The sequence below is a fragment of the Trachemys scripta genome, chromosome 3 (genome assembly GCF_013100865.1).
Source record: "Trachemys scripta elegans isolate TJP31775 chromosome 3, CAS_Tse_1.0, whole genome shotgun sequence".
Classification (NCBI taxonomy): domain Eukaryota; kingdom Metazoa; phylum Chordata; order Testudines; family Emydidae; genus Trachemys; species Trachemys scripta.
Genome location: NC_048300.1, coordinates 63109450 through 63132959, shown reverse-complemented (window position 1 = coordinate 63132959; position 23510 = coordinate 63109450). Strand labels below are relative to the sequence as shown.

Here is a 23510-nt window from a genome sequence, read left to right as displayed (position 1 = left end):
GAAAAATTCATTTTGATCAAACAGAACATTTAGTTCAAGCTAAAACTAAATATTTCTATTTTGAGCATTTTTTAACATTTTTAAAATTAAAGGAAATTTCAAACTGAAAAGTAATTTTGAACTGAAAAAATAACATTTAATTTAAAAATTGCTGAAATAAGGTTTCAAGTTTTCAGAATATATGTATATATTTGTTTATATTTTACACCAAACAGTTTAGCAAAATTGACACATATTCCAGAAGCATTTCAGCATAGCCAAATCTGCACTTTTTGCTGAAAGAAGTTTTGACCCAAAAATGTCCCCCAGCTCTAAGTATGACATCATGATTCTTAACAACATGCATCAGTTACATTCAATGTACAAGTATAGGTCCATCAACTTCCATGGAAGTATGCCTGTTTCAGCCAGCAGCAAATCTGACCTAGCGTATGTTTAGTGAGAATGATGGTAAAAAGATAATGAACATTTTAAATAACATTCAGATATATTTTGTAACGATAACCATTGTGGGTAGAGGAGAAAATGGATACTGCACTATGCTCTGAAACTCCCCTAACTCGGGCTCTAACAGGCTGCTAGAGGAAGCAGTTCTTAACTCGTGCGGTGAAACAGAGGGAGTGAAGCAATCTCAGAAGATTAGGCTCCAATTTATTGGTAGTTTTAGGCCTCTAACCAGCATTGTCACCCTCACAGGCCAACTGCTGAACCTGCATTTAGCCCCCATGAAGTCAGTGACACAGCAGTCCACTTACACAGATCACAATGCAGGAGTGAAGCCACATATGTTTCTTTTGGGGAGTGGTTCAAGGTTAACAGGCAGCTAGTGCGGAGCAGAGACCTCATGTTGTGTACGCCAAATGGTTTATCCCACTCAAGAGAGGAACTACTATACCCTGCACTAGGGCCACATTCCACTTCCAGCAAAGTATTTGAGGACATACTAACTTCAACAATTAGATATAGACATTAGCAGCCTCAAGTATCCAGTTTTACCTATGTGCAACTTAAATATTTTGGAGATAGTAGCTCTGTTATCCACATCTTCATTAAAAGTGAACATTATGAACAAGAGTAAAATAATGACAGTTTAAAATTTAACATAAGGAATAAAGGCTTTCATACTGTACCCAAGGAGATGAACAATCTTCACCTACTTTCAGGTCATTCATTTTATTTACCAAGCTCCCATCTGAATTCATATTTTTAGATGCAGAATCAGTACCACTGTAAGGGGAAAAATAGATTTCAATATTTCTCCTTCAAACAATTCTTGAATTAAAACTACAATTCTTGATACAACAGAAAAAGGATTATGTGAATTAATTTAAAATACAAAACTTCACTTGTAACACAATTCTTGTAATTCAATCACATTTTATTATAAAATACTTATTTCTATAATGGATTTCATCCTATTATGTCAATGTGATTTATAAATGTTAGTTATGTATTCTCACTATGGTAAAATAGATTAGGTACAGAGATCATTTCAATGCAGTGACGTCACCACCAGTACAGAATATAGCTGCTCTTTAACACTACACAGGGCATCAAAGAGAGTAAAGTGGTGATACGAGAGCCAAATTAACCAACAAGCACAATAGGCTGGTGCCAAGGGGTCCCAGGACAGCCTGGAAAATTTCTCACCATAATTTTCTTTTTGCTAGCAACTTCTCTCTTCATTCTCCATGAATAGGTTGTGCCTTTTTGGATTCATGCCTCTTTTGATTAATGGAGAATGAAGAGAGAAGCGGTATATCAGAAATTATAATGTGGTACACAGAAATTACTGAAAAGAATGGATATCCATTCAACAAAGCAGTGTCATAATACAAAAATGGCTTCTGAAAACTTCAATGGAGTGACACGTCTTTTCACATCAAGTAGAAATGCTTCTAAAATAATTACTGGTGCTCAACAAGAAAGCATTCAGGATAGCCGAAAAATCTGTGTATCATAAAATATATTACAAAAAATATAAAAAAATTATATGTAATTCCACAATTAAAATATATTCTTGATCTGTAGATAAAGAAACAGGCTTAAAATACAACTGATTAATTCACAAGTGAAAAGACAGCAACAGATTTGGCTTAAAACGCTCTCAACTAGTTCTTCAATTATAAGCAAATGCACTATGTTAAACATCACAATATTAATGGTTCCAACTTACTTTGCAGATGACCAGCTTGACATTCCACTAGCATTACTAAGTGGACGATCTGCAGAACTGGCAACAGCTGCATGTCTCCCTGCCTGTATATATATAAAAAGGAAAAAAAAAAAAAATACCTGATACCTACCAGTCAAAGCTTTGCTACTACAAATGACAACATTCTAAAATGACAAAAACAATGGAGTTTCAAAAAAATGTTATTGGAACTACATTAAACACTAAAGCCCCAGCTGGGGAAGGCTATGACTCCTGGGGGAATTCTGTGCAACTACGCACCCGCACAAAACATCCATCCCCCCAAGAATTCCTGTGCTTCCCTGCAAAGGGCAGCCACACAAGGGATGGGGGGGAGGATGACTATGGGCGCAGCTTTTGGGGGAGATTCCCCCCCCCAAATAGAGGTGAGGCATGGGGGGCACACAGGGTTACGGGCCACTGCCCCTCCCCCTCGTTTCTGCAAGCGCAGAGCTTCCCACTGAAGGAGGCTGCACCTTGGCTCTGCTGACTCTGCAGCTGAACGCCATCTCCTGAGTCCTAGTGCCAGTCATGCTCCCCTTCCAGGTGCTGGGAGCCTTCCTCTTTTCTGTGCAACAGTGAGTGCCTGTGGTAGGGCTGGGTAAGGGGGAGGGGAATGTGGGAGTCAGGGGGAGGGATGAGATTGGGAGGAAGAGGGCACAGGGGAACTGTGGGGAGAAGTGGGCGCCCGGCATGCGGCATCCCCTTGGCAGCAGCTGGTGCTCCCCCATTAAGCAGGCCCATCGAACCTTCACCATGACAAGCCCTACCGCCCTACACCTAGACCCCCCCCAATGAGTCCTCCATAACCAGACTCTCACCCCCACTGAGCCCCAACCAGCTGCACCTGGATTTCCACCCCATCAAGCCCCACTCCACCCGCACCCAGACACCACCCCCCACCAAGCCCCATCTCCCCACATCCAGACCTCCTTGCTGAGCTCCAACCACCTTCACCTAGATCCCCTGCAAAGCCCCATTGCCCCTACACCCAGAACCCCCCAACGAGCCCCCATGCATCCAGATCTCCCACTGAGCTGCCTGCACCCAGACTGCCCTACACAGAAACCTCTCACCCCACACCTTGATCCCCCCACACTAAGCCCCTCCACATTTGGATCCTGCTAGGCTGAGCCTGCCCAACCACTCCCAGCCCTTGGACTGTGTCGGGTGTAGCCTCACTGCCGAGTCCCTGTACCAGGGGAGGTGAGGGCTTCAGAGTGATCTCCCACCTCAATGCAGCCAGTGGACTGTGCTCCCCACTGCCATGCTGGAGCCCCATTTTTTATTGACAAATAACATTTGCAGAATTTTAAAATATTATGCGCAGAATTTTTAATATTCTGGCGCAGAATTCCCTCGGGCGTAGTTTATGCACATGCTTAACTTTAAAGCATTGGGGTGTAATTGAAGGCACTGGCCCCATTGAACTGGGAATTTCTCCATTAACTTTAGTGTGGCCAGGATTTTGCCCCAGGTATTTAAAAACTTTACATCCTTTTTCACACCTGCAAATAAATATCAGCAAAAGTAGAGTTTTGTAAATATCTTATGACCAGATCTTGACCACAAATCCAGGAGAAATTTATAGTACATTCCCTCATTTGCAAGAGTAACAAGGAATGCAAGGATGAGGCCCCATTAAGAATTAGGACCAAAAAACAGTATTCATTAGTTGAGGGCAAAATTTTCAGAGCTGGTAATTGTACATGCAATTTTGCATGTGGAAAAATAGAAGTGTATGCATAAACAGGCTTCTGCATCTAATTTCCTCATCTATATAGTAACTGGGCATGCAAAGTGATGAGCATGCAAAGTCTGCATTACAAATTTAGAGCTGGCTGAAAATTTAGTCCTACGTAATCACTGAGTTTTTGCCTTTTTCCATCCCTTTGTTTTCACTTAGTAAGAGACACTGAAGTTTCAGATTAAAAGCAAAAAGTGTGATATCACAGTTAGGCATGTGTAAGAGGTGCTCAGCACCCTTGACTTCCCTTGAATTCTACTGACATTGCAGGCTCAGGTCCCATATGATTAAAAAAAATAATTCTGATTTGCAAATTAAACACATCCAACACAAGTGCAAGGAACTATATAATTAAGAAAACTGTTAGTAATTGTACAGCAGCACTGTACTATGCGTGAGAGAATTCCATTTCAGTATATTAATTAAGTTTCCTTTTTAAGAAAATTGTAGTGAAATATTTTTTCATAAGTTCTTTTGTCATATGCATTCATCTTTAACTGAATGATAACTCACAGGACCATATACTACAATATGCAATTAGAGATACAGATTTTTTATTTTTTTTTTTTATTTTTTTGGTACAATAAGCTATTGACTATACAGACACTGTGAATTTTAGCTACTGTACAGTGGAGCATCACCAACATCAATCTATGAGACAAAGATTATTTCTCCCTCAAACTGAAACAAACAAGACTAGTTTTTAACCAAATGATGGTGGAACTTGATTCAAAAATGAATGAGCCAGAAATGAAGCTTTTCTCTTTACATACAGACTACATGCAGTACATACCCTTGACGTTTCTTGATATCTTAACTGCTCATATGCACGTTTTGCAGCAGCCTGTTTTGCAGCTTTTTTATCATTTCCAGTGCCTTCACCATAAATCTTATCACCAATTTTACAGCTAAAAGAAAATCTATAAGAATAATAGAGAATAAAATGGAATCCATAAATCCTGTACGGCAAATTCTAATTTTAACAATTTTGAATACTAATGTCATGTAGTAATGATTCTAGGAAGAATAGAGTTCTTCAATATTCTTCTGCATATGTACGTTTTCAAATATAACTTTGTTCGTCTAACTTGAGATGCCTTAAAAGGGTCTGATTTTTAGAAGATAGGCCTTAGCATTTTCTGAGGAGTCAGTCCCATAAAGCATCTTAAATAAGGTACCCAAAAACTACTAGTCATTTGAAAATCCTGAATGTAGATTTTAAGACTACTTCCTTATGAAGGTATTTTTTAAATTTAAAATTGTAATAACAACTTAGCCTAGAAGAGTATGTTATTTGAAGAATTGTAAAGTCTGTGTTTGATTTATCAGGACAGATTCTGTGAAAAATCTTAATGGCATTAAACAAGAATAAGGTTATTTTTTAAATCACAATTGAATTAAGTAAGTTTATCTTTAAAGGGGCACTGAAGTCAGTTTGAAAGCTACCAATTTAAAAAGCAATTTCTTAAACATAAAGCACTTCTCACCCTGAATAAACTACTAAATGTATTTTATTTAAAAATACTGCTATGACAAGTCATTTTGCTAGAAAAAGAACATGGATTTGTGACAGGGTAATAAGAATTATAAAGACAGTTTGGAAATAGATTCCAAACTAAGACACTGCTCCTGAAAACTCTCATATACATGCTTAACATTAAACCCAATTAGTCCCATTGCCTTTAAACACACATGTTTGCAAGATCAGGGCATATCTTTCCATGTTCATGTAGGTGTTTTATAATTCTATTTTTAATTATTTCAGCCAAAATTTACCTGGTATGAATTAGGGCTCTTTGGTTAGAAATTCCTGTTACCCTACCACATTTTTAAAAAGATAAGCACAACATTCAGACCCTCCACTACAATAGCTAATTTTAATGAATTACATTTTTTTTGTTAGCAGCTCAGACACATCATTCTTTAATTCATTCAGAACTGTTGGATGTGTCGCTGATGAATTGATGCTTTTTAAATTTATCAATTTGTTTCAATACCTCTTTTGATACCTCGCACTCTAATAGGGTTGCAAACATTTTAACTGAGCAAAACCGAACATCTTTCCCCTGCCCCGAACCCCAACCCTATCTGCCCCTTCCCCAAGGCCCTGCCCCCACTCACTCCTTCCCCCCTCCTTCTGTCACTCACTCTCCACCACCCCCAGTCACTTGCTCATTTTCACCAGCCTAGGGCAGAGGATTGAGGTGTGGGATGGGGTGAGGGCTCCGGGATGGGGCCAGAAATGAGGGGTTCAGGGTGCAGGAGAGGGCTCGGAACTGGGGCAGGGGTTTGGATTGCAGGAGGGGGGTGAGGGCTCTGGGCTGAGAGTGCGGGCTCTGGGGTGGGGCCAAAGATGAAGTGTTCAAGGTGCAGGAGGAGGCTCCAGGCTGGGACGCGGAGGGTGGGTGAGGGATTTGGGGTGCAGGAGGGGACTCCGGGCTGGGGCCGAGGGGTTTGGAGTGCAGGAAGGGGTTCCAAGCTGGGGCAGGGGGTTTGGGTGCAGGATGGGGTGCAGTGTCAGGGAGGGAGTTTGGGTGCGGGAGGGAACTCAGGGCTGGGACAGAGGGCTGGGATGCAGGATGAGGTGCAGGCTCCAGGAAGGAGCTCCGGGCTGGGGCAGGTGGTTGGGGTGTGGGAGAAGGTGCGGGGTGAAGGCTCCAAGTGGCGCTTACCTCGGGCGACTCCCTGGAAGCAGCGACAGGCTCTGAGGTAGAGGTGCGGCCAGGCAGCTCTGCACAGTGCGTGCTGCCTTTGCCTGCAGGCACCGCCCCCGCAGCTCCCACTGGTCATGGTTCCTGGCCAATGGGAGCTGCGGAGCCAGTGCTCAGGATGGAAACAGCGTACAGAGACCCCCTGGCCATCCCTCCACCTAGGGGCTACAGGGACATGTCGCTGCTTCCGGGGAGCCGCGAGGAGCCAGGTAGGGAGCGTGCCTTAGCCCTGCTGCATCGCTGACCAGACTTTTAATGGCCCAATCAGCGGTGCTAACCAGAGCTGCCAGGTCCCTTTTCAACCATATTTTCTGGTCAAAAACTGGACACCTGGCAACCGTTTCTAACAATAGGTCTTTATTATCTGAAAATAATAGATATCTTCCCCACTATCCTCTGCAGAGAAAACCAAGGCTATGTATTCACTGCAATAAAAGGTGTCTTTTTATAAGTTAACTATTTCAGCGTCTACTGTTAGTGGAAACAATGCACTATAGCTTTTACCTTGTTATAACTAGTCCCCCCACAGGGGGTTTACCTCCACTGGCTATCGAGATAAAAACTACGACTTTTTCCATTCGAATTTTACAGTAAGATGGCTACTATGATGTGAATATATAAAAAGAGACAATCTCTGATCCAAAGAGCTTACATGAAAGCCCCAATCCAGTATATGTGTACATGCTTATTTTCACTCACGTGAGTAGTCCCACTGAAGTCAATGGAGCTACTCATGCAACTATTTAAACAAATTTGACAATTTTGTAAGTTAAGCTTATAGCTAATCTATATAACCATGTATTCTTATAACTGTTACCTGTTTCTTTCCTAATTCCTCTTTCATGATCTACACCCACTTATTATGACTAATCTCAATTAGACTTTGAACTCTTTGGGACAGGGGCTGTTGTTTTCTACTGAATGCACAATGCCTTGTACAATGGGACAATGGTTATAACAGTGACATCTGGATGCTTCTGTAATAAAAATAATAAGTTATGCCACCATTGTTTTATCATTCTATCAAGTTTCAGTATTGTCTCTGTGATAGGGTATCTGTGCTCCATTCCTGGATGAAGCACAAAAGGGTTAAACCCCTTCAATGGGCTGAGAAAAGAAACCTACCCCTTAAGGATTACCAGAGTAACCAGGACTTGGAAGCAGGATCTGAAAGCTAAGGTCTGATAGGCAAGGAAGGAGCCTTAATTAGAGAAGCCGCAAAAAGAATCAGAAGGAAAAGAAGAGTTTTGTTGTCTTCTAAACTAGGAAGCTGCTGAATCAAGCCCCAATCCGGAAGTAAGGTGAAACTGAGGAATCAACTGCCAGATGTTTTTCAGAAGTAGCATACTTCTGCACAGATACCAGCTAGCTACAGCAAAGGCTGTTTGCTGAGGCTTCCTTTGGACAAGACTGAACAGGACTAGCTCTAGGCACCAGCAAAGCAAGCATGTGCTTGGGGTGGCACAATTCCAAGGGCAGCATTTTTTTTTTTTGCTTGGGCAGTTGCGGCAAATTTTTTGCTTGGGGCGGCAAAAATCCTAGAGCCAGCCCTGAGACTGAAAGCCAGGCTTCCTTTATGAATTGTTTTGCTTCTCATAATGTACAAATAGCCATGTTTTCTCCTTTGAAGATTGTGTTTTAGCAGTTGGGAACTTATTCAGCTCTCTATGAAAGCAGTAACAACTCTCAGTGACTTCAATGGTAACAGGTTTAATTCCTTGGTTTATAGGACTGTTAAACCAATCTCAAAAGCTGATTTGATCAGAAATTTGTAAGGGAGTAATTAGGGGGTCATGCACTGGCAATGTCACAAACTGTCAATATTTTTAAAGAAGATATACCTTGCTAAATATCATTCTTTTGGGAGCAGTTATTAGGAAACAGATATTGGAATAGTTCCACCGCTATCTGGATTCAATTCACTTTTAATTCCTCCCACTATGGTTTCAATTGTGGGTAGATCTCATTCCAGTAACAGATACAAAAAAATGCCCTTTCCTCAAGCAGGTCACTGTGACAGATCCCTTTGACTTTAGCAGCAAGTACATGATTGCAGTTCTGGAGACTCATTTAAAAGCATCCACGTAAAGAAACAACAGAGCAGGCAAATAGAGAGAAGAAGCAGAAGGAATTAACAACATTAACTACATCTTACGTTTTTTTATGGGCTGGTCCAGATTCATCTGCTAATTTATAGTCAATCATTATGTTATGTTTTAGTCCATATTTGGTAAGCATGGAGATATAGTCAAGTGGCTGTATCTCTTCCAATGATGAAAACGCTATTGGCAATGATGGTGGTGGCGGCGGTGGCGATGGTTGCGGCGATGGTTGCGGCGGTGGAGTTTGTGGGAGTGAAGCCCGTTTAGTCTACAAAATAAATATACAAAATATGCATAGCTTGAAAGGTTTGAAGTTACCAAATAGCACCAAATGAGCATTATGAGAGTGCTGGTATAACTGCAGGGGTTGTGAATCCTTAACCAACCGTTATAGACATTTCACGTTTTAAAAATAAACCACTTCACAATCGCCACTAATGGGGTGTACTGGCCCTGTAAAGCAGAGAGCCATCCTGGATAATTACTATCCCATTGTAGATTTTGCAAAAAAGTTTATAATCAACAAATCTATATAAGAAGATTTCAGGATTGTCACCTGCCGGTGACTCACGCTGAAGCCTACAATCTCTGTTCAATCAGCACAAAGTGATGGAAACAGCTACAAGCATGGTTGAGAGCTTTTTTTATTTGGAATATGACCAGGTTCAATCACCACTGGGATTCACCATCTGCTACTATTCAATGTTTAAAGTCTTTCACCTACTAGCAAGTATTGAATGACATTAGGATGCGTAGGTGTCAGGCTGAATTCCCTTAGTTCTGTGCTCGGTGCTTTTTGTATCTAAAGACAAGCAGTTATTTAAGTTTGAATCCTGATCAAATTAACATTTGATGACTGTTTTGTGGCCACTGAAGTGAGTAACTGCTCTCAATAGGTATCCATACACGATAATCACCATCTCCACCAGTTTCAGCCTTTAACCTCTTTGCAGAGGTATCTGCAAGTACCTGAAGACTAAAGTACTCTCCTCCAACCCCTTACTGAGGTCCCTGCAGTTCAAGGATGAGGCAGCGTAGGGGGAATACTTGTAATACTGGTACTGAACCTACAGTAGCTAAACCTCTTGTTCCAGCATTTTTCCCCACAAGCAATAGTCATTCACATAAAATAAAGCTCCGACTGGAACTTGACTCAGTGCAGGTTTGGCCTAGTGAACATTGTTGTTTTGAGTATGGTTCTTATTCGGTTAGACTATTTGTTTCCATGACAGGCCATTGTTCCGCATCCCATGTTTGGACACCAACCAATACAGAGTGCTTTTCTGTTTGCAAAACACCTCCTTCCAGTTATTGCATTCATGAGATGCACCAGGTAGAAATATACATTCTATACAGGACTGTGAAGTACGCATGGGCCTTGCAGAAATATTGCTCGCTCCCTGGAATGCTAAAAAGAGGAGGTCAGGAAGAAACTGAAATAATTCAATTCTGAAATGCAGCCTCTGTCTCTTGTGGAAGTTGTCATTCAGGTACGTCATGCTCCCATTCTCCTCTATGGGCCAGGCTCTACAGCTAGACTTCATCTCCCATGATGCGCCACAGGCTTGAGCTGCCAGGATGAACTGCCTCCCCCGACCCAAAAGGAATGCTATGGTTCATCATAAGAGATGCAGTCCTGATCAGGGATCCTAGCCTACACAAAACACGAGACATCCAAACTACAACTCCCAAGGAGGCACCACTGTGGCATTTCAGAATTGAAATTTTTCAGTTTTTGATTTTTGGCCAAAATCCACAAGATTTTCCTCTGGGGTGAGGAGAACCAAACAAAACAAGAAAGCTTTCCAGCCAGCTCTACTCGGCAGCTCCGTAAAACAGTCTTCACCATTCAACTCCTTAACCCCAGGTATGGCCATTGTGAACAATAAATGTAATATATTTCAGTAATGAGAAATAATGAGTATTGCAATAAACACAAATGACATATTTTAACAGGACTACCACATGAAAATGATTAATTATCTTGCTCTGTTCAGTTCAGGGCACTACATCTCAAAAGGGAGAATTCAGTGAGGTCTGACAAAATGCCTCTCACTCTCTACTGACAGAGAAATACAATGTAACTTGCTAGATAGATTAAATATGCCTTGCATGAAGTGTTTAATATTTGGTATTCTGGATTCACTTGTGTCCCCCAAGTGTAATTTGTTGCTTAGAGACGATCAATGAAAAAGTTTAATTGGAGACATTTAGCTTGAAAATGTATGCCTAGAAAATGGGACTATAATGAACTTTCAGATCACAACTCCTTCTTACAGCCTATTTTCCTGGAAGCACTTTCATTCTGCAATATATGGTCAGATGAAGATGGATTTAGCTCTTGGGTCATGTTTATTCAACATCTTTGAAAAGAAGAGTCTTGTTAGAAGAAGATGTCTATATGACAGACTTGCAGATTTTTTTTTTAAATATACTTTTATTTTCCTTTCCAGTAATACCTCAATTTAACAGGTTGTATTTAGCATCAATTTATCCCTTTCACTTTCCCCCCCCATTATGGTTCTGAAACTAAACATTTTTTTCTAAACTATAATGTGGACACTGATTTTTTTTAAATGTTCATGACTGATGTGAATATCTTTTCCAAAAATAACTGTAAAGAATATAAAAAAGAATTAAAAGTCTGGAAAAAACTCTAATGGAATGTTATAAAAGGACATTCTTTTCCCAACAGAGAAATTTCTAATAGATCCACTTGGTCTGGAAAAATGTCTTTTTACAAATAGGAAAGAGGATGTTCTAAAAAAGAGCAGGTGATATCTAGTCACACTGTTGGGCTTTTTGGTCCCACAAACCAGGACTAGAGGATTTTAGTTTTGGCTTTGACATGTAGTAGAATTGCCATTAATTAACAATTTTCTAGACTAGACAGACACCTGTCACTCAGAGTTTAGAGACCATGTGAATTGCCTATATCATGATTCAGGGGCTACATTAGAAGATGACCCATTCTAAGCCCTCTGACCCAAACAAAACAATGATAGTTTATCATTTACTTTTAAACAAAAGATGTTGTTTACTTACTTGATTTTCCTGTGCTATGCTATCCCATGCTGCCTTTGCGGCCTCTTCTTTTGCCTCTTTCTTGTTTTTACCTGTAGCTACAGGATACTCTCTGTCACCTATTACAACCATGACAGTGAACCTGCAATAAAGAAAACTGTTCACTGAACACAGCTGAATTGTGGCATATGCTTAAGGACCTTATCGAGATTCCATTGTTCATTTATCTTTAGAGCACTATGAAATGTTATGCAAGTACTTAAGTATTCAGGTGTTTATCATCTCCCAAACCCCGTTTTCATAATTCTTTGGAAGCTTCAAGTGTTCTTATAAATAATATCTTCCCTCTTCCTTAATCACATGTTCATACTATAACATTTATAAACACCGAGCTGCTTTACAAAAGCACTGAAGAGTGCATTAAGATTGCAATGGATAAGCTTGAATCTGTTGATACATGTCAAGGACTTGGAGGGGCCTAACACCAGGATGCTCTTCACTGCTCCAGATTGCGGGAAAAGAGAAGGCCGGCCTGCCTTGGTTACATAAATGAAATGACATCCACCCTGGGTCTGCCACTGCATCATTATTTTACTAAGGGCACATCTATACTACAAACTGAAGTCGACTTAAATCGACATCCAGCTGCTGCAGTAATTAAATTGGCTGTGCATGTCCACACCACACTCTTTGTGTCCGTGGAGCTCATCCGCACTAGCAGCGCTTGCATCAATGCAGAGAGCAGTGTACTGTGGGCAGCTATCCCACGGTGCAACTCGTCGCAGGGTGGGGTTGGGAAAGGCTTACAATGCCTCATAGGACTAAAACACTCTCACAGCCGTGACTGGGAACATGGCTTTAACATCCCATGATGCAGTTTTCTCCCTCCCGATTTCATCGGCAGCCCACAATATTTCATGCCTTTTTTTTAAAAAGGCGGGCATAGCTGACATACACCATCTCCAGAGAAGCATGGACCCCACTCAGCTGTGCACTATTGTGGTGAGCATAGGCCTTATCCTGAAGTATTTCTAGGGCCGCGAGAGGAACTGCTTCACGGAACATGCCCAGCTGGAAGCTATGGAATGAAACAATTCCCAGTTGCTGTTGTCAGTCGTGGAGCAGCTGAACATGGTGGAACGCCGACTCCGGTGCCAAGAAACATGCGCTGACTGGTGGGATCGCATCATTATGCAGGTATGGGATGACGAGCAGTGGCTGCAGAACGTCCTGGAAAGTGACCTTGCACATACAAAACTGCGTGTAGAGCTCTTCCCAGCCTCGCAGCACAGCAACACTAAAATGAGACCTCCTCTGACAGTGGAGAAGCAACTGGCAATCGCTGTGTGGAAGCTTGCAATGCCAGACTTGTACCAGTCAGTGGGGAATCAATTTGGAATTGGTAATCCACCGTGGGGATTGTTGTGATCCAAGTATGCAGGGCCATTAATCGCTTTCTGCTAAGGAGGGTAGTGATTCCATGCAATGTGAAGGACATACTTGATGGCTTTGCCACAATGGGGTTGCCTAACTGCAGTGGGGCGATAAATGATGTGCATATCCCTATCTTGGCACCAGACCACCTTGCCAAAAAGTAAATAAAGAGAAAGGGATACTTTTCTATGATGTTGCAAGCGCTGGTGCAGCACCGGGAGTATTTTACTGACATCAATGCCGGATAGTCTGAGAAGGTATATGACATATACATCTTTAAGAACACAGTCTGTTCAGAAAGCTGCAAGCAGGAACTTTCTTTCCAGACCATAAAAATCACCATTGGTGGTGTTGAAATGCCCATGGTGATCCTGGGAGACACCCTATCCTTTACTCCCGTGGCCCATGAAGCCATACACCAAACATCTGGACAGTAGCAAATAGTGGTTCAACAGCAGGCTCAGCAAGTGCAGAATGGTGGTTGAATGTGCCTTTGGCCATTTGAAGGGTCACTGGCGCAGTCTGCTCACTAGGTTAGACCTCGCTGAAAAAAACTGTCCCCATGGCTATAGCTGCCTACTGTGTGCTTCATAATACATGTGAAGCGAAGAGAGAGAAGTTTTCGCAGGGGTGGGGCATGGAGGTGGACAGGCTGTCTGCTAATTTTAAAGCAGCCAGATACCAGAGCTACAAGAAGAGTACAGAGTGGAGCAATGCATCTCAGGGAGGCTTTGAAAATCTGTTTTTGTAATGATCCACAGTAACATGTACTGCTTTTCTGTATTGTGCCTACCCATAGTCTGAACCTTGAGTGTTTCTCTCGTGCACATCCTTCCCAGTGCCTCAGTTTCCCTACCCCTCCCCTCCCCTACTACCCTCAGGCTTTGAATTAATAAAGATGATTTCATTTTCAAGACATGGACTTTTATTACACACAGATATAAACATCGAAAGATTTAACAAAAGCAATGAACCTTGGAAAGAGAGTGGAATAAAGTTGTGAGGGGCAAAAACACATCCATCTTGTCCTTAAAAGCACAGCTGCCTTGCCTATGTGCGGCTGTTATTCTTGGCACCCTCCCCTGGGGTTGAGTGGAAAAGATATTGCACTGTCCGCCCTTGCCTAGTGGAACATGTGCGAGGGGGGAGGGAGAGTATGGAGATGTTGGAATGCCATTCTGCAGGGGCTACAGAGGGAATCAAGCCTCAAGGTGTTTCTTCTGAAGGTCAACTGGATGCCTCGACACGTCTGATCTTTCAGAATGCCCAGTATCTCCTGCTGCATGCCATGCTCATTCTCCTGGGCTTCTCTCCTGCCCACATCCATTTTTTCAGAGAGAGCTATCTCCACGCCCTCTGCTCAGCGTCCACACATCCCAGAGGTGTTCACTATCTCATTAAACATGTCATCACGCCTTCATCTTATCTGGGAGATCCTCTCCACTGGTGTGGAGGAAAAGCTGAAAGCTACACTTTGCACTGTAAACCATGCAAAGCACAAAGGAACCACTGTCAGTGCAGACGTAGGGTCTAGCACAGAGATGCTATATAAAAATCACTCCCCTGAATCCAAGCAAGTGTAAAGCAGAACATTTTCATTTCTGCAAGGTATTCATTGAACCGGTTTGCTGTCCCAGTCATGGTGAGTTATGACCCGGGGGCATGAGCACCAGACCGTCACCAGCATTGGGTGGGCAACCTGTGGCAGTACTGGAGCTGGCCAGGGGGCCATGCCACCTCCTCTTTGTAACATGGACACTGTCTGGAGGTCAGGGACAAGCATTCTCCCCCCCCCCCCAAACGGCAAACCTTTGCAGAAGCGATGTGGGGGGAGGGCTTGCTGTGGTGTGTGGCCACCACAACATTTTCCTTCCCTCCCCATTGCCGCTACTGCTCTCTGGCGCCTGAGGCTTGCAGTTTCTGGGGTCAACAGAGACCCCTGTCACCCAAACTATGGCCATGTTTTGTAAAGCATGGAGGAAAAGGGGGGAAAAAATCACTAGGGGGGTGACCGCAGTTACTATGGTTTGAGCAACGGAAAATGACCACCATCTCCCGTAGGTGACCCTAACTGATATTATGCTCCTGAGGGTAACAGCTGCTCCAAGCATCCAGGTACAGACAGTGTCCTTATGCTGCTATGCTGTGTACTGCGATGATGTCAGCTGAATTAATACTGGAGTGGCACAGGAAAGTATCCTACCAGAAATAAGTGGAAGAAATAAGGCAACCCTCCATAGAAACCTTCTACAATGGATTGCAGAGTACCTCCATGAAAGTTTCCTGGAGATCTCTATGGAGGATTCCCAGGCCATCCCTGTGTACGAAGTCTTTTTCTCAGGGCACCCTCTGCCAAGCTGGTGTGGCCACTGGGAAGCAAATAGCCACTCTACCTCAACTGATTTTTTTAAATAAAAAAAATAGCATATAAGAACACGTGACTCCAAAATATTAATTGGAATTGTGTTCTCACCAGAGGCTTCTGCCCTGGCATCACATTCTGCCATGTTGCTGTGCTGTGACTGGCTGGACTGCTCCAGGGTTACAAACAGATCCTGGCTCTCTGGGACAATGAATCGCCCGCTCGCCTGTCTCCCATTCTCCTCGTCCAAGACTCCTCCTCAGTGTTGCCTGCAGTGGCCTCGGACTCCAACTTCTCAGATGCATCCACGCTGCTCTTGGGGGGCAAAAAAGCCAGAGCCGGCCCTGCCCTCATGATCAGCTGGGCAGGCAAGCACTCCACACCAAACAAACAGGAAATAGAAATTCAAAAGTTCCTAGTCCTTTTAAAGGGGATGGGCTGTTTCCTTCATACTTGGCTGCTGGGCAGCAGAGTTGAGAACGGTGGCCAGAGCGGTTGCAGCGGAGCATTGTGGGACACTTCCTGGAGCCCAGTTAGGTTGAAGTCAGCAGCGCAGTGTCTATATTGCCACTACGTCGACCTACCTATGTCAAATTAAGCATTATGCCTCTCATGGAGGTTGAGTCATTGAGTCGACATAGCAGGTGAGTTGCATTGACGGAAGGGAAGTAGTGTAGAGACAGACATTATTAGGTTGACATAAGACAGCTTACGTCGACCTAACTGCGTAGTGTAGACAAGGCCTTAGAGAAATGATTTTAGAGGTTTATATTTGCTATTCCAATTTCACTCTCTAGTACTCTGATGAAATGTTAGGATTAAAAAAAGAATATGATGTGGGTTAGTGCTGGTGGTCATTACAGAAGTCAATGTTTAAGAGGGATCTCATTGAGAAGAGTGGAGGGACATGGGATGTTTAGTTTTGCTAGTTATTCCACACACCGGGGACAACATGGGGGGAAAAAAAAACACAAAGATGGAAATGAGAGAAGGAAACAGATTTTGCCCAAGGGTGACAGGTGCTTGTTAGCCAACTCCTTATAAGCTCCTAATGTTAGTATGCATGTTCTGAGACTTTACATCCACAATACACCATTTTACGCAAACTGCTCACAGAGAGAGCTACTCAACTTCATTAGTCTTTTAAAATCTGCAAGTGCAGCAGAAATGCAAAGACAATATTGTATGACGACTCTAATACGTAAACTCTTACCGAGATTTTAAGAAAAAAAACGAGGAGTCCTTGTGCACCTTAGAGACTAACAAATTTATTTGGGCATAAGCTTTCGTGGGCTAGAACCCACTTCAACAGATGCATGAAGTGAAAAATACAGGAGCAGGTATAAATACATGAAAGGATGGGGGTTGCTTTTACAAGTGTGAGGTCAGTCTAAAGGGCTTTGGAGCAGGGACTGACTTTTTGATGTGTGCATGTACAGTGCTTAGCTCAGCAGTACCCGGATTCTTGATTACAGCCTATAAGCACTACCACAGTAATAATAAATACCTTTTCCTGCTCCCTGACACCACCTCCTCCCACACACACACGCTTCAGAACAAAAAGTTATATTCCTACCCACCAATTTCTAGGGCTGTTGCAAGCTATAACCACTTAAGCACTGCTGCAGTACTTACACAGCACTTTACATATTCTCACATTAAAATAAGTTGTAATATTTATCGGCATGCACTGTGAACTTACACAAGATCATGAGGAGGGCCTTCCACTTTGACATCCTTATACTCGAATAGTAATTTATTCTTTTGACAATATTCATTTAGTTTTCCCTTGTACAACTGTGGCTTAACATAATGTTCTGCCATTTCGGCACAACCTGTGAGGAGAAAGAAATTTTGACAAATAATCTTGCATTCTCAGTGTTTGTCTCTGCCTTAGGGAATAAAAACACAAACAAAGATGGAAGCCCACATTGTTCAAGGGTATTGGAGCAAAGTAAGGAAATGTTTACAAATGCAGAGAACCACTAGGATTGCTTTGCCAGAAAATATTTGTTGTATGTGAGACTCGTTCATCTTGGTAATAGAACCTAATTGCTTGCAGTTTATTATTTAAAAACACTGCTCAGGGCAAGGGCCATGTCTTTATATGTTTTTGGAGAATCTAGTACAAACTAACCCTACTCAGGCACTAGTGTAATATAAATGTAGTTATTAAAGAAACCTGCTCCTGCAGCTACAGAATATGAAACTGAAATGTCAATATGTTAAAATAGATTGTTCCTTTGCAGTAAAACAGGAGAGCGGTTGACTTGCAAATGTTTCTTGAAGACATTAGTTTGCATTGGAATAACTGATTTAGAGATTTGAACTGGGATAATACATATATATCTCCAAATCAGTAGAATTATCAAGAAGTTGGTTATTTTTTTAAACAAAAGTAAAGTAGACAGTGGCTCTTTGAAGCTGAAAAGCCAGCATAAAAAGTGTAGTGTGTGTGTTTGTGTTTGTTTGTTTAAAAGGAGATTGGGGTGAAGCCTAGCTTCCAGCATAGAGGTTATGCTTTAGTATTTCTTCCGAGGACTTTTGACAGTGCAACTGAAAAACAGATACAAAGTCTACAGAATTCTCACTTTTGTTAGCCAAGGCAAGATTTACGCATTGCCCAGCTTTATAAACAAGGCAGCAGTATTCCCCCACCTCATCCCCAGATACACATGCGTTCAACAGAATCAGGAGGGGTGCCAGCGCCATTTCAGAACTAAACCAGACTCTGCCAGGGCAGGGCCAGTCAGTAAGAGAAGGGTTTGAACAAATCCTGGCAAAAGCTGATGGTTTTCAGGCCATAGTGACTCTTCTAGGAAGGAAATTTGAGACAGCGACTCCTCAGAATAACAATTAATACAGGAGAATGAATGGGACTGAGCACTTAGGCCCCGATCCTCAACGATCTTTAAGATGCCTAATTCCTAGTGATTTCAATGGAAATTAGGTACCTAAATATTAGGACTATCGAGCTATTAAAAAAATTAATCATAAGATTTAAAAAAATAATTGCAATTAATCAGTTTTAATGGCACCATTAAACCATAATAGAATACCATTTATTTGAATATTTTTGAATGTTTTCTACATTTTCGAGTATATTGATTTCAATTACAACCTAGAATAAAGTGTATAGTGCTCACTTCATATTATATTTGATTAAATGCACTGTAAAAAGAAAAGATATTGTATTTTTCAATTCACCTCATACAAGTACTGTAGTGCAATCTCTTTATTTTGAAAGTGCACCTTACAAATGTAGAATTATTTTTTTTTGTTACATAACTGTACTCAAAAACAAAACATTGTAAAACTTTTGGACTTGTACAACAAAGAGTCTGGTGGCACCTTAAAGACCACCAGACTCTTTGTTGTTTTTGTAGATACAGACTAACACGGCTACCCCCTGATTTTTGGACTTGTAGGCTCTCTCTGTCCTACTTCTTGTTCAGCTAATCGCAGGGCCGGCTCCAACTTTTCTGCCGCCCCAAGCGGCAAAAAAAATTAAAAAAATGAGTGGCAGCACTTCGGCGGCAGCTAAATCGCACGGCTTCTTCGGCGGCAGGTCCTCCCTCTCTTCCTCTTTGGTGGCATTGGGCAGCAGCTCAAAGAGGAAGAGAGGGAATGAGGGACCCGCTGCCGAATTGCCATCAAAGATGCAGACGTGCCGCCCTGATAACGGACGGAGTGCCGCCCCTTTGAATTGGCGCCCCAAGCACCTGCTTCCTAAGCTGGTGCCTGGAGCCGGCCCTGGCTAATCGCTAAGACAAGCAAGTTTGTTAATATTTATGGGAGATAATGCTGCCTGCTTCTTGTTTGCAATGTCACCTAAAGGTGAGAACAGACGTTTGCATGGCATTTTTGTAGCCAGAATTGCAAAGTATTTACGTGCCAGATATGCTAAACATTCGTATGCCCCTTCATGCTTTGACCACCATTCCAGAGGACATGCTTCCATGCTGATGACACTTGTTAAAAAAAAAATGCATTAATTAAATTTGACTGAACTCCTTGGAGGAGAATTGTATGTCTCCTGCTCCATGGTTTCACCCGCTTTCTGCCTTATATTTCATGTTATGGCAGTCTCAGATGACAATCCAGCATATGTTCTTCAATTTAAGAACACTTTCATTGCACATTTGACAAAATGCAAAGAAGGTACCAATATGAGATTTTTTAAAGATAGCTACAGCACTTAACCCAAGGTTTAAAACTCTGAAGTGCCTTCCAAAATCTGAGAGGGATGAGGCGTGGAACATGCTGTCAGAAGTCTTAAATGAGCAATACTCCAATACCGAAATTACAGAATCCAAACACCAAAAAAGAAAATCAACCTTCTGTTGATAGCATCTGACTCAGATGATGAAAATGTACATGCGTCGGTCCGCACTGTTTGGATTGTTACCGTGCGGAACCTGTTGTCAGCATGAAAGCTTGTCCTCTGGAATGATGGTAGAAGCATGAAGGGACAGACGAATATTTAGCGTATCTGGCATGTAAATACCTTGCAATACTGCCACAACAGAGCCATGGGAGTGCTTGTTCTCATTTACAATGTCACCTGAAAGTAAGAAGCGGGCAGCATCATCTCCTGAAAATGTAAACAAACTTGTTTGTCTTAGCGATTGGCTGAACAAGAAGTAGGACTGAGTGGACTTGTAGGCTCTGAAGTTTTACATTGTTTTGTTTTTGAGTGCAGCCATAAGCGCCAACTCCGTGGGTGCTCCAGGGCTGGAGCACCCACGGGCACCCACTGGCAGCCAAGCTTCCTCCCTTACCTCACCTCCTCCCCAGCGCGCCGCGTCCCCGCTCCTCTGCCTACCTCCCAGTGCTTGCTGCCGCCAAACAGCTATAGCAAGCGCCAGGAGGGAGAAGTGGGAATGTGGCGCAGGGGAGGAGGCGGGGAAGAGGCGGGGTTGGGGCAGGGATTTGAGGATGGAGTCGAATAGGGGCAGGGAGGGGGTGGAGTTGGGGCAGGGACTTTGGGGAAGGGGTTGGAGTGGGGGGCGAGAGGGGAGGGGCAGGACGGGGTGGAGTCGGGGTGGGGCCAGGGGCAGAGGGGGGTCGAGCACCCTCTGGCACCATTAGAAGTGGACGCCTATGAGTGCAGCTATATAACAAACGAAAAATCTACATTTGTAAATTGCACATTCACAATAAAGAGATTGCTCTCCAGTACTTGTATGAGGTGAACTGAAAAATACTATATCTTTGTTTCTTTTTTACAGTGTAAATATTTGTAATCAAAAATATAAAGTGAGCACTGTATACTTTGTATTCTGTTTTAATTGAAATCAATATATCCAAAAATATTTAGAACACCAATTTACTTATATTATTGTTTTATAGTGCTATTAAAAATTAATTGCAATTAATAGCAGTTTTAATTGAGTTAATTGTGTGAGTTAACTGCAATTAACTGACAGCCCTATTAAATATCTTTTAGAATCTGGACCCTAATGTACAGAGAAAGATAAAGAACTACACTAAGAATAGAAATAAGAATCCTTATATCTAAAACCTCAGTTTAAAGTCATACGATTTTAGAAAGAAAAATTGAAACTTTGGAAGACCAACAATCTGAGAGTACTAGGAACAGCAGCAGGGCAAATCATATCCCAACTCTTTTGATTACTTATAGTTAACTTGTGTTAGTATTTTATTTGTTTCCTTTCTGACACAGAGGTAAGGTAGCAGTTTGATTCACTACTACTGGGAATGCAATTAACATCTTTCTCTCTCTGAATTTCAACATGCCAAGTGCTGCAGAGGAGCATGGCATTCATACAGCAGTATAAGAATATATCCAAATGATTTTCTCCCTCCCCACACTCCCTTGTAGCATTTGTTTTGTAATATAAAACTTTTGGAACAGTGGGACTTCAAATCCATTGTTGTGACTGGGTGCCTAGTGGTCTGTATTTCAGAGATACGGATCATAAGCATAACCTCCCCTGCCCACACACAAGTGTCACATTTCCAAAAGAAATGGCTGCATTAACTTCTACTTAGAGCAGGGGTGGGCAAACTGCAGCCCACGAGCCGTTTTAAGCTGGCCCACGAGCTACACCACGCGGTTCGGCCTGCTCCGGCACTCCAGCAGGGGCGCAGGGTCGGGGGCCGCACAACGCAGCTCCCGGAAGCCGCGGCATGGCCCCACTCCAGCTCCCACGTGCTCCAATGGGAGCTGCAGGGGCAGTATCTGCGGATGGGGAAGCGTGCAGAGCCGTTTGGCCGCACCTTTCTGTAGGAACCGGAGAAGGGACATGCCACTGCTTCTGGGAGCCACTTGAAGTAAGCACCGCCTGGAGCCTGCACCAGCCTTGATCTCCATCCTGCTCTCCAAACCCCTCAATCCCAGCCCGGAGCACCCTCCTGCACCCCAAACCTCTCATACCCAGCCCCAGCCAGAACCTGCACCCCTGCCCTAGCCCTGATCCCCCTCCCACCCTCTGTATCCCTTGGTCTCAGCCCAGAGCACCCTCCTACACCCCAAACTCCTCATCACCACCCCATCACCACCCCAGAGCCACCCTCCTGCACCCCAACCCCAATTTTGTGAGCATTCATGGCCCACCATACAATTTCTATTCCCCGATGTGGCCCTCAGCCCAAAAAGTTTGCCCACCCCTTACTTAGAGACTGCTAACCACCTATATTTAGACGTTTATTTTGCCCCTGTAAGGGGAACAGAAGTCACTGGTGGCTTCCCAAGACTACCTGCAGTCCCCAGCACTGCTCCTATTTCCTGGCCATGTCACGTTGCTGAGGTAAGTGATGCCACCAATGATGCAGAGTCCCCTCTTTGTCTTTTTTAGTTTCCAGAGATAGAAACAGCCATGTCAATGTTAACACTTTCTTTGTCATAGGACCAGAAGCCCAGTTCTTCATTAGCCCAACTCTGGCTGTGCGGGGCAAGTTCAAGCCTGTTCCAATTCACACTCTGCAGCCTAGTGAGAGGTCTCGGGGAAGCAGAAAATACCCAGTGCCAGGGCACCCCGGCTCATCTCCTCCATCCTACCCCTTACCCCCCCAGTCAACCTCTATAGTCTGTACTAATGACTCCCCCCTTCCCCCCTTGCAGGAGCCTGCCGGGCTGAGAAAGGGCCCGATGATTTCCCTGGGGCCGACTGACCCCCAAATCTCAACCTTCCCTCTGCGCTTCCCCCACAGCTCCAGCCTCTCCCCGACCCGCCCACGCAGCGACCCCTTCTCCCCCCGCGTCCCGCACTCACCGCCTGGCTGGGGACGGCGCTTGGAGGGCAGCGGGACAGCGACAGCGGCTCCCTGCTCTGGCTCCGCAGTGAGCCGGCTCGGCCCCGGTTTCGTTTCCTTGCAGCGGCTTCCCCCGGCCCCCAGCAGCCGCCACGTTCCGCCCCCGGATCGGCTCCGGAATCGAAACCGAAAGGAGCCGCCGCCGCCTATCGGGCCCGCCTCCTCTGCGGGTGCCGGGAGCAGAGCCGAGCGGCCGGGGAAGCAGAGAGGCGGGCTGGGGCTGCCCCTCTCAAGCAGCCGCTGCCCTGCAGGAGCCGCAGCAGGGAGGAGGGAGCCCAAACCCAGCATCTCCCCGCCCCGCGGGTTCGGGCTCGGACTCAGCGGGGAGCCTCTGCAGAGCCCGGGGCTCCGCTCGTGCCCCCTCCCCAGGCCTGAGCCTCGGTTCCCCCTTCGGGGGCTGCAGTTTAGCCGCCTGCCCCTCCTGCAGAACCAGCCACTGCTCCGACTCCGCTCCTCTGCGGCCCCAGCTCCTGCCTCTGCTCTTTTAGGCCTTTTTCTTCTGAGGCCCGGGTGGTTGCCGTCTTAACCCCTGCCCCCATTTGTCCTGCCCGCTCAGGCAGGGACCATTAATTACAGCATAGGTGGAGCTGGCCCCATTGTCACTGAAAGGGTCAGACATCCTGTGACTTCTAGCTAAGTTGCCCTGCTACATGCAGAT

General features: G+C 43.9%; 1 protein-coding gene across 1 annotated transcript in view; it reads right to left on the bottom strand.

Moving 5' to 3' along the window:
• EIF2AK2 (eukaryotic translation initiation factor 2 alpha kinase 2) overlaps window positions 1–23510 on the bottom strand; it is a 41440-nt gene extending 17930 nt beyond the window's left edge. The window contains exons 1-7 of the mRNA XM_034764931.1: window positions 22813–23510; window positions 17277–17409; window positions 11800–11920; window positions 8808–9022; window positions 4735–4861; window positions 2177–2259; window positions 1131–1227 (exon numbers count right to left, since the gene is read on the bottom strand). Coding sequence (XP_034620822.1) covers window positions 1131–1227; window positions 2177–2259; window positions 4735–4861; window positions 8808–9022; window positions 11800–11920; window positions 17277–17409; window positions 22813–23140 — 1104 coding nt within the window. The 5' untranslated portion in view covers window positions 23141–23510. The remainder of the gene's footprint in view (window positions 1–1130; window positions 1228–2176; window positions 2260–4734; window positions 4862–8807; window positions 9023–11799; window positions 11921–17276; window positions 17410–22812) is intronic.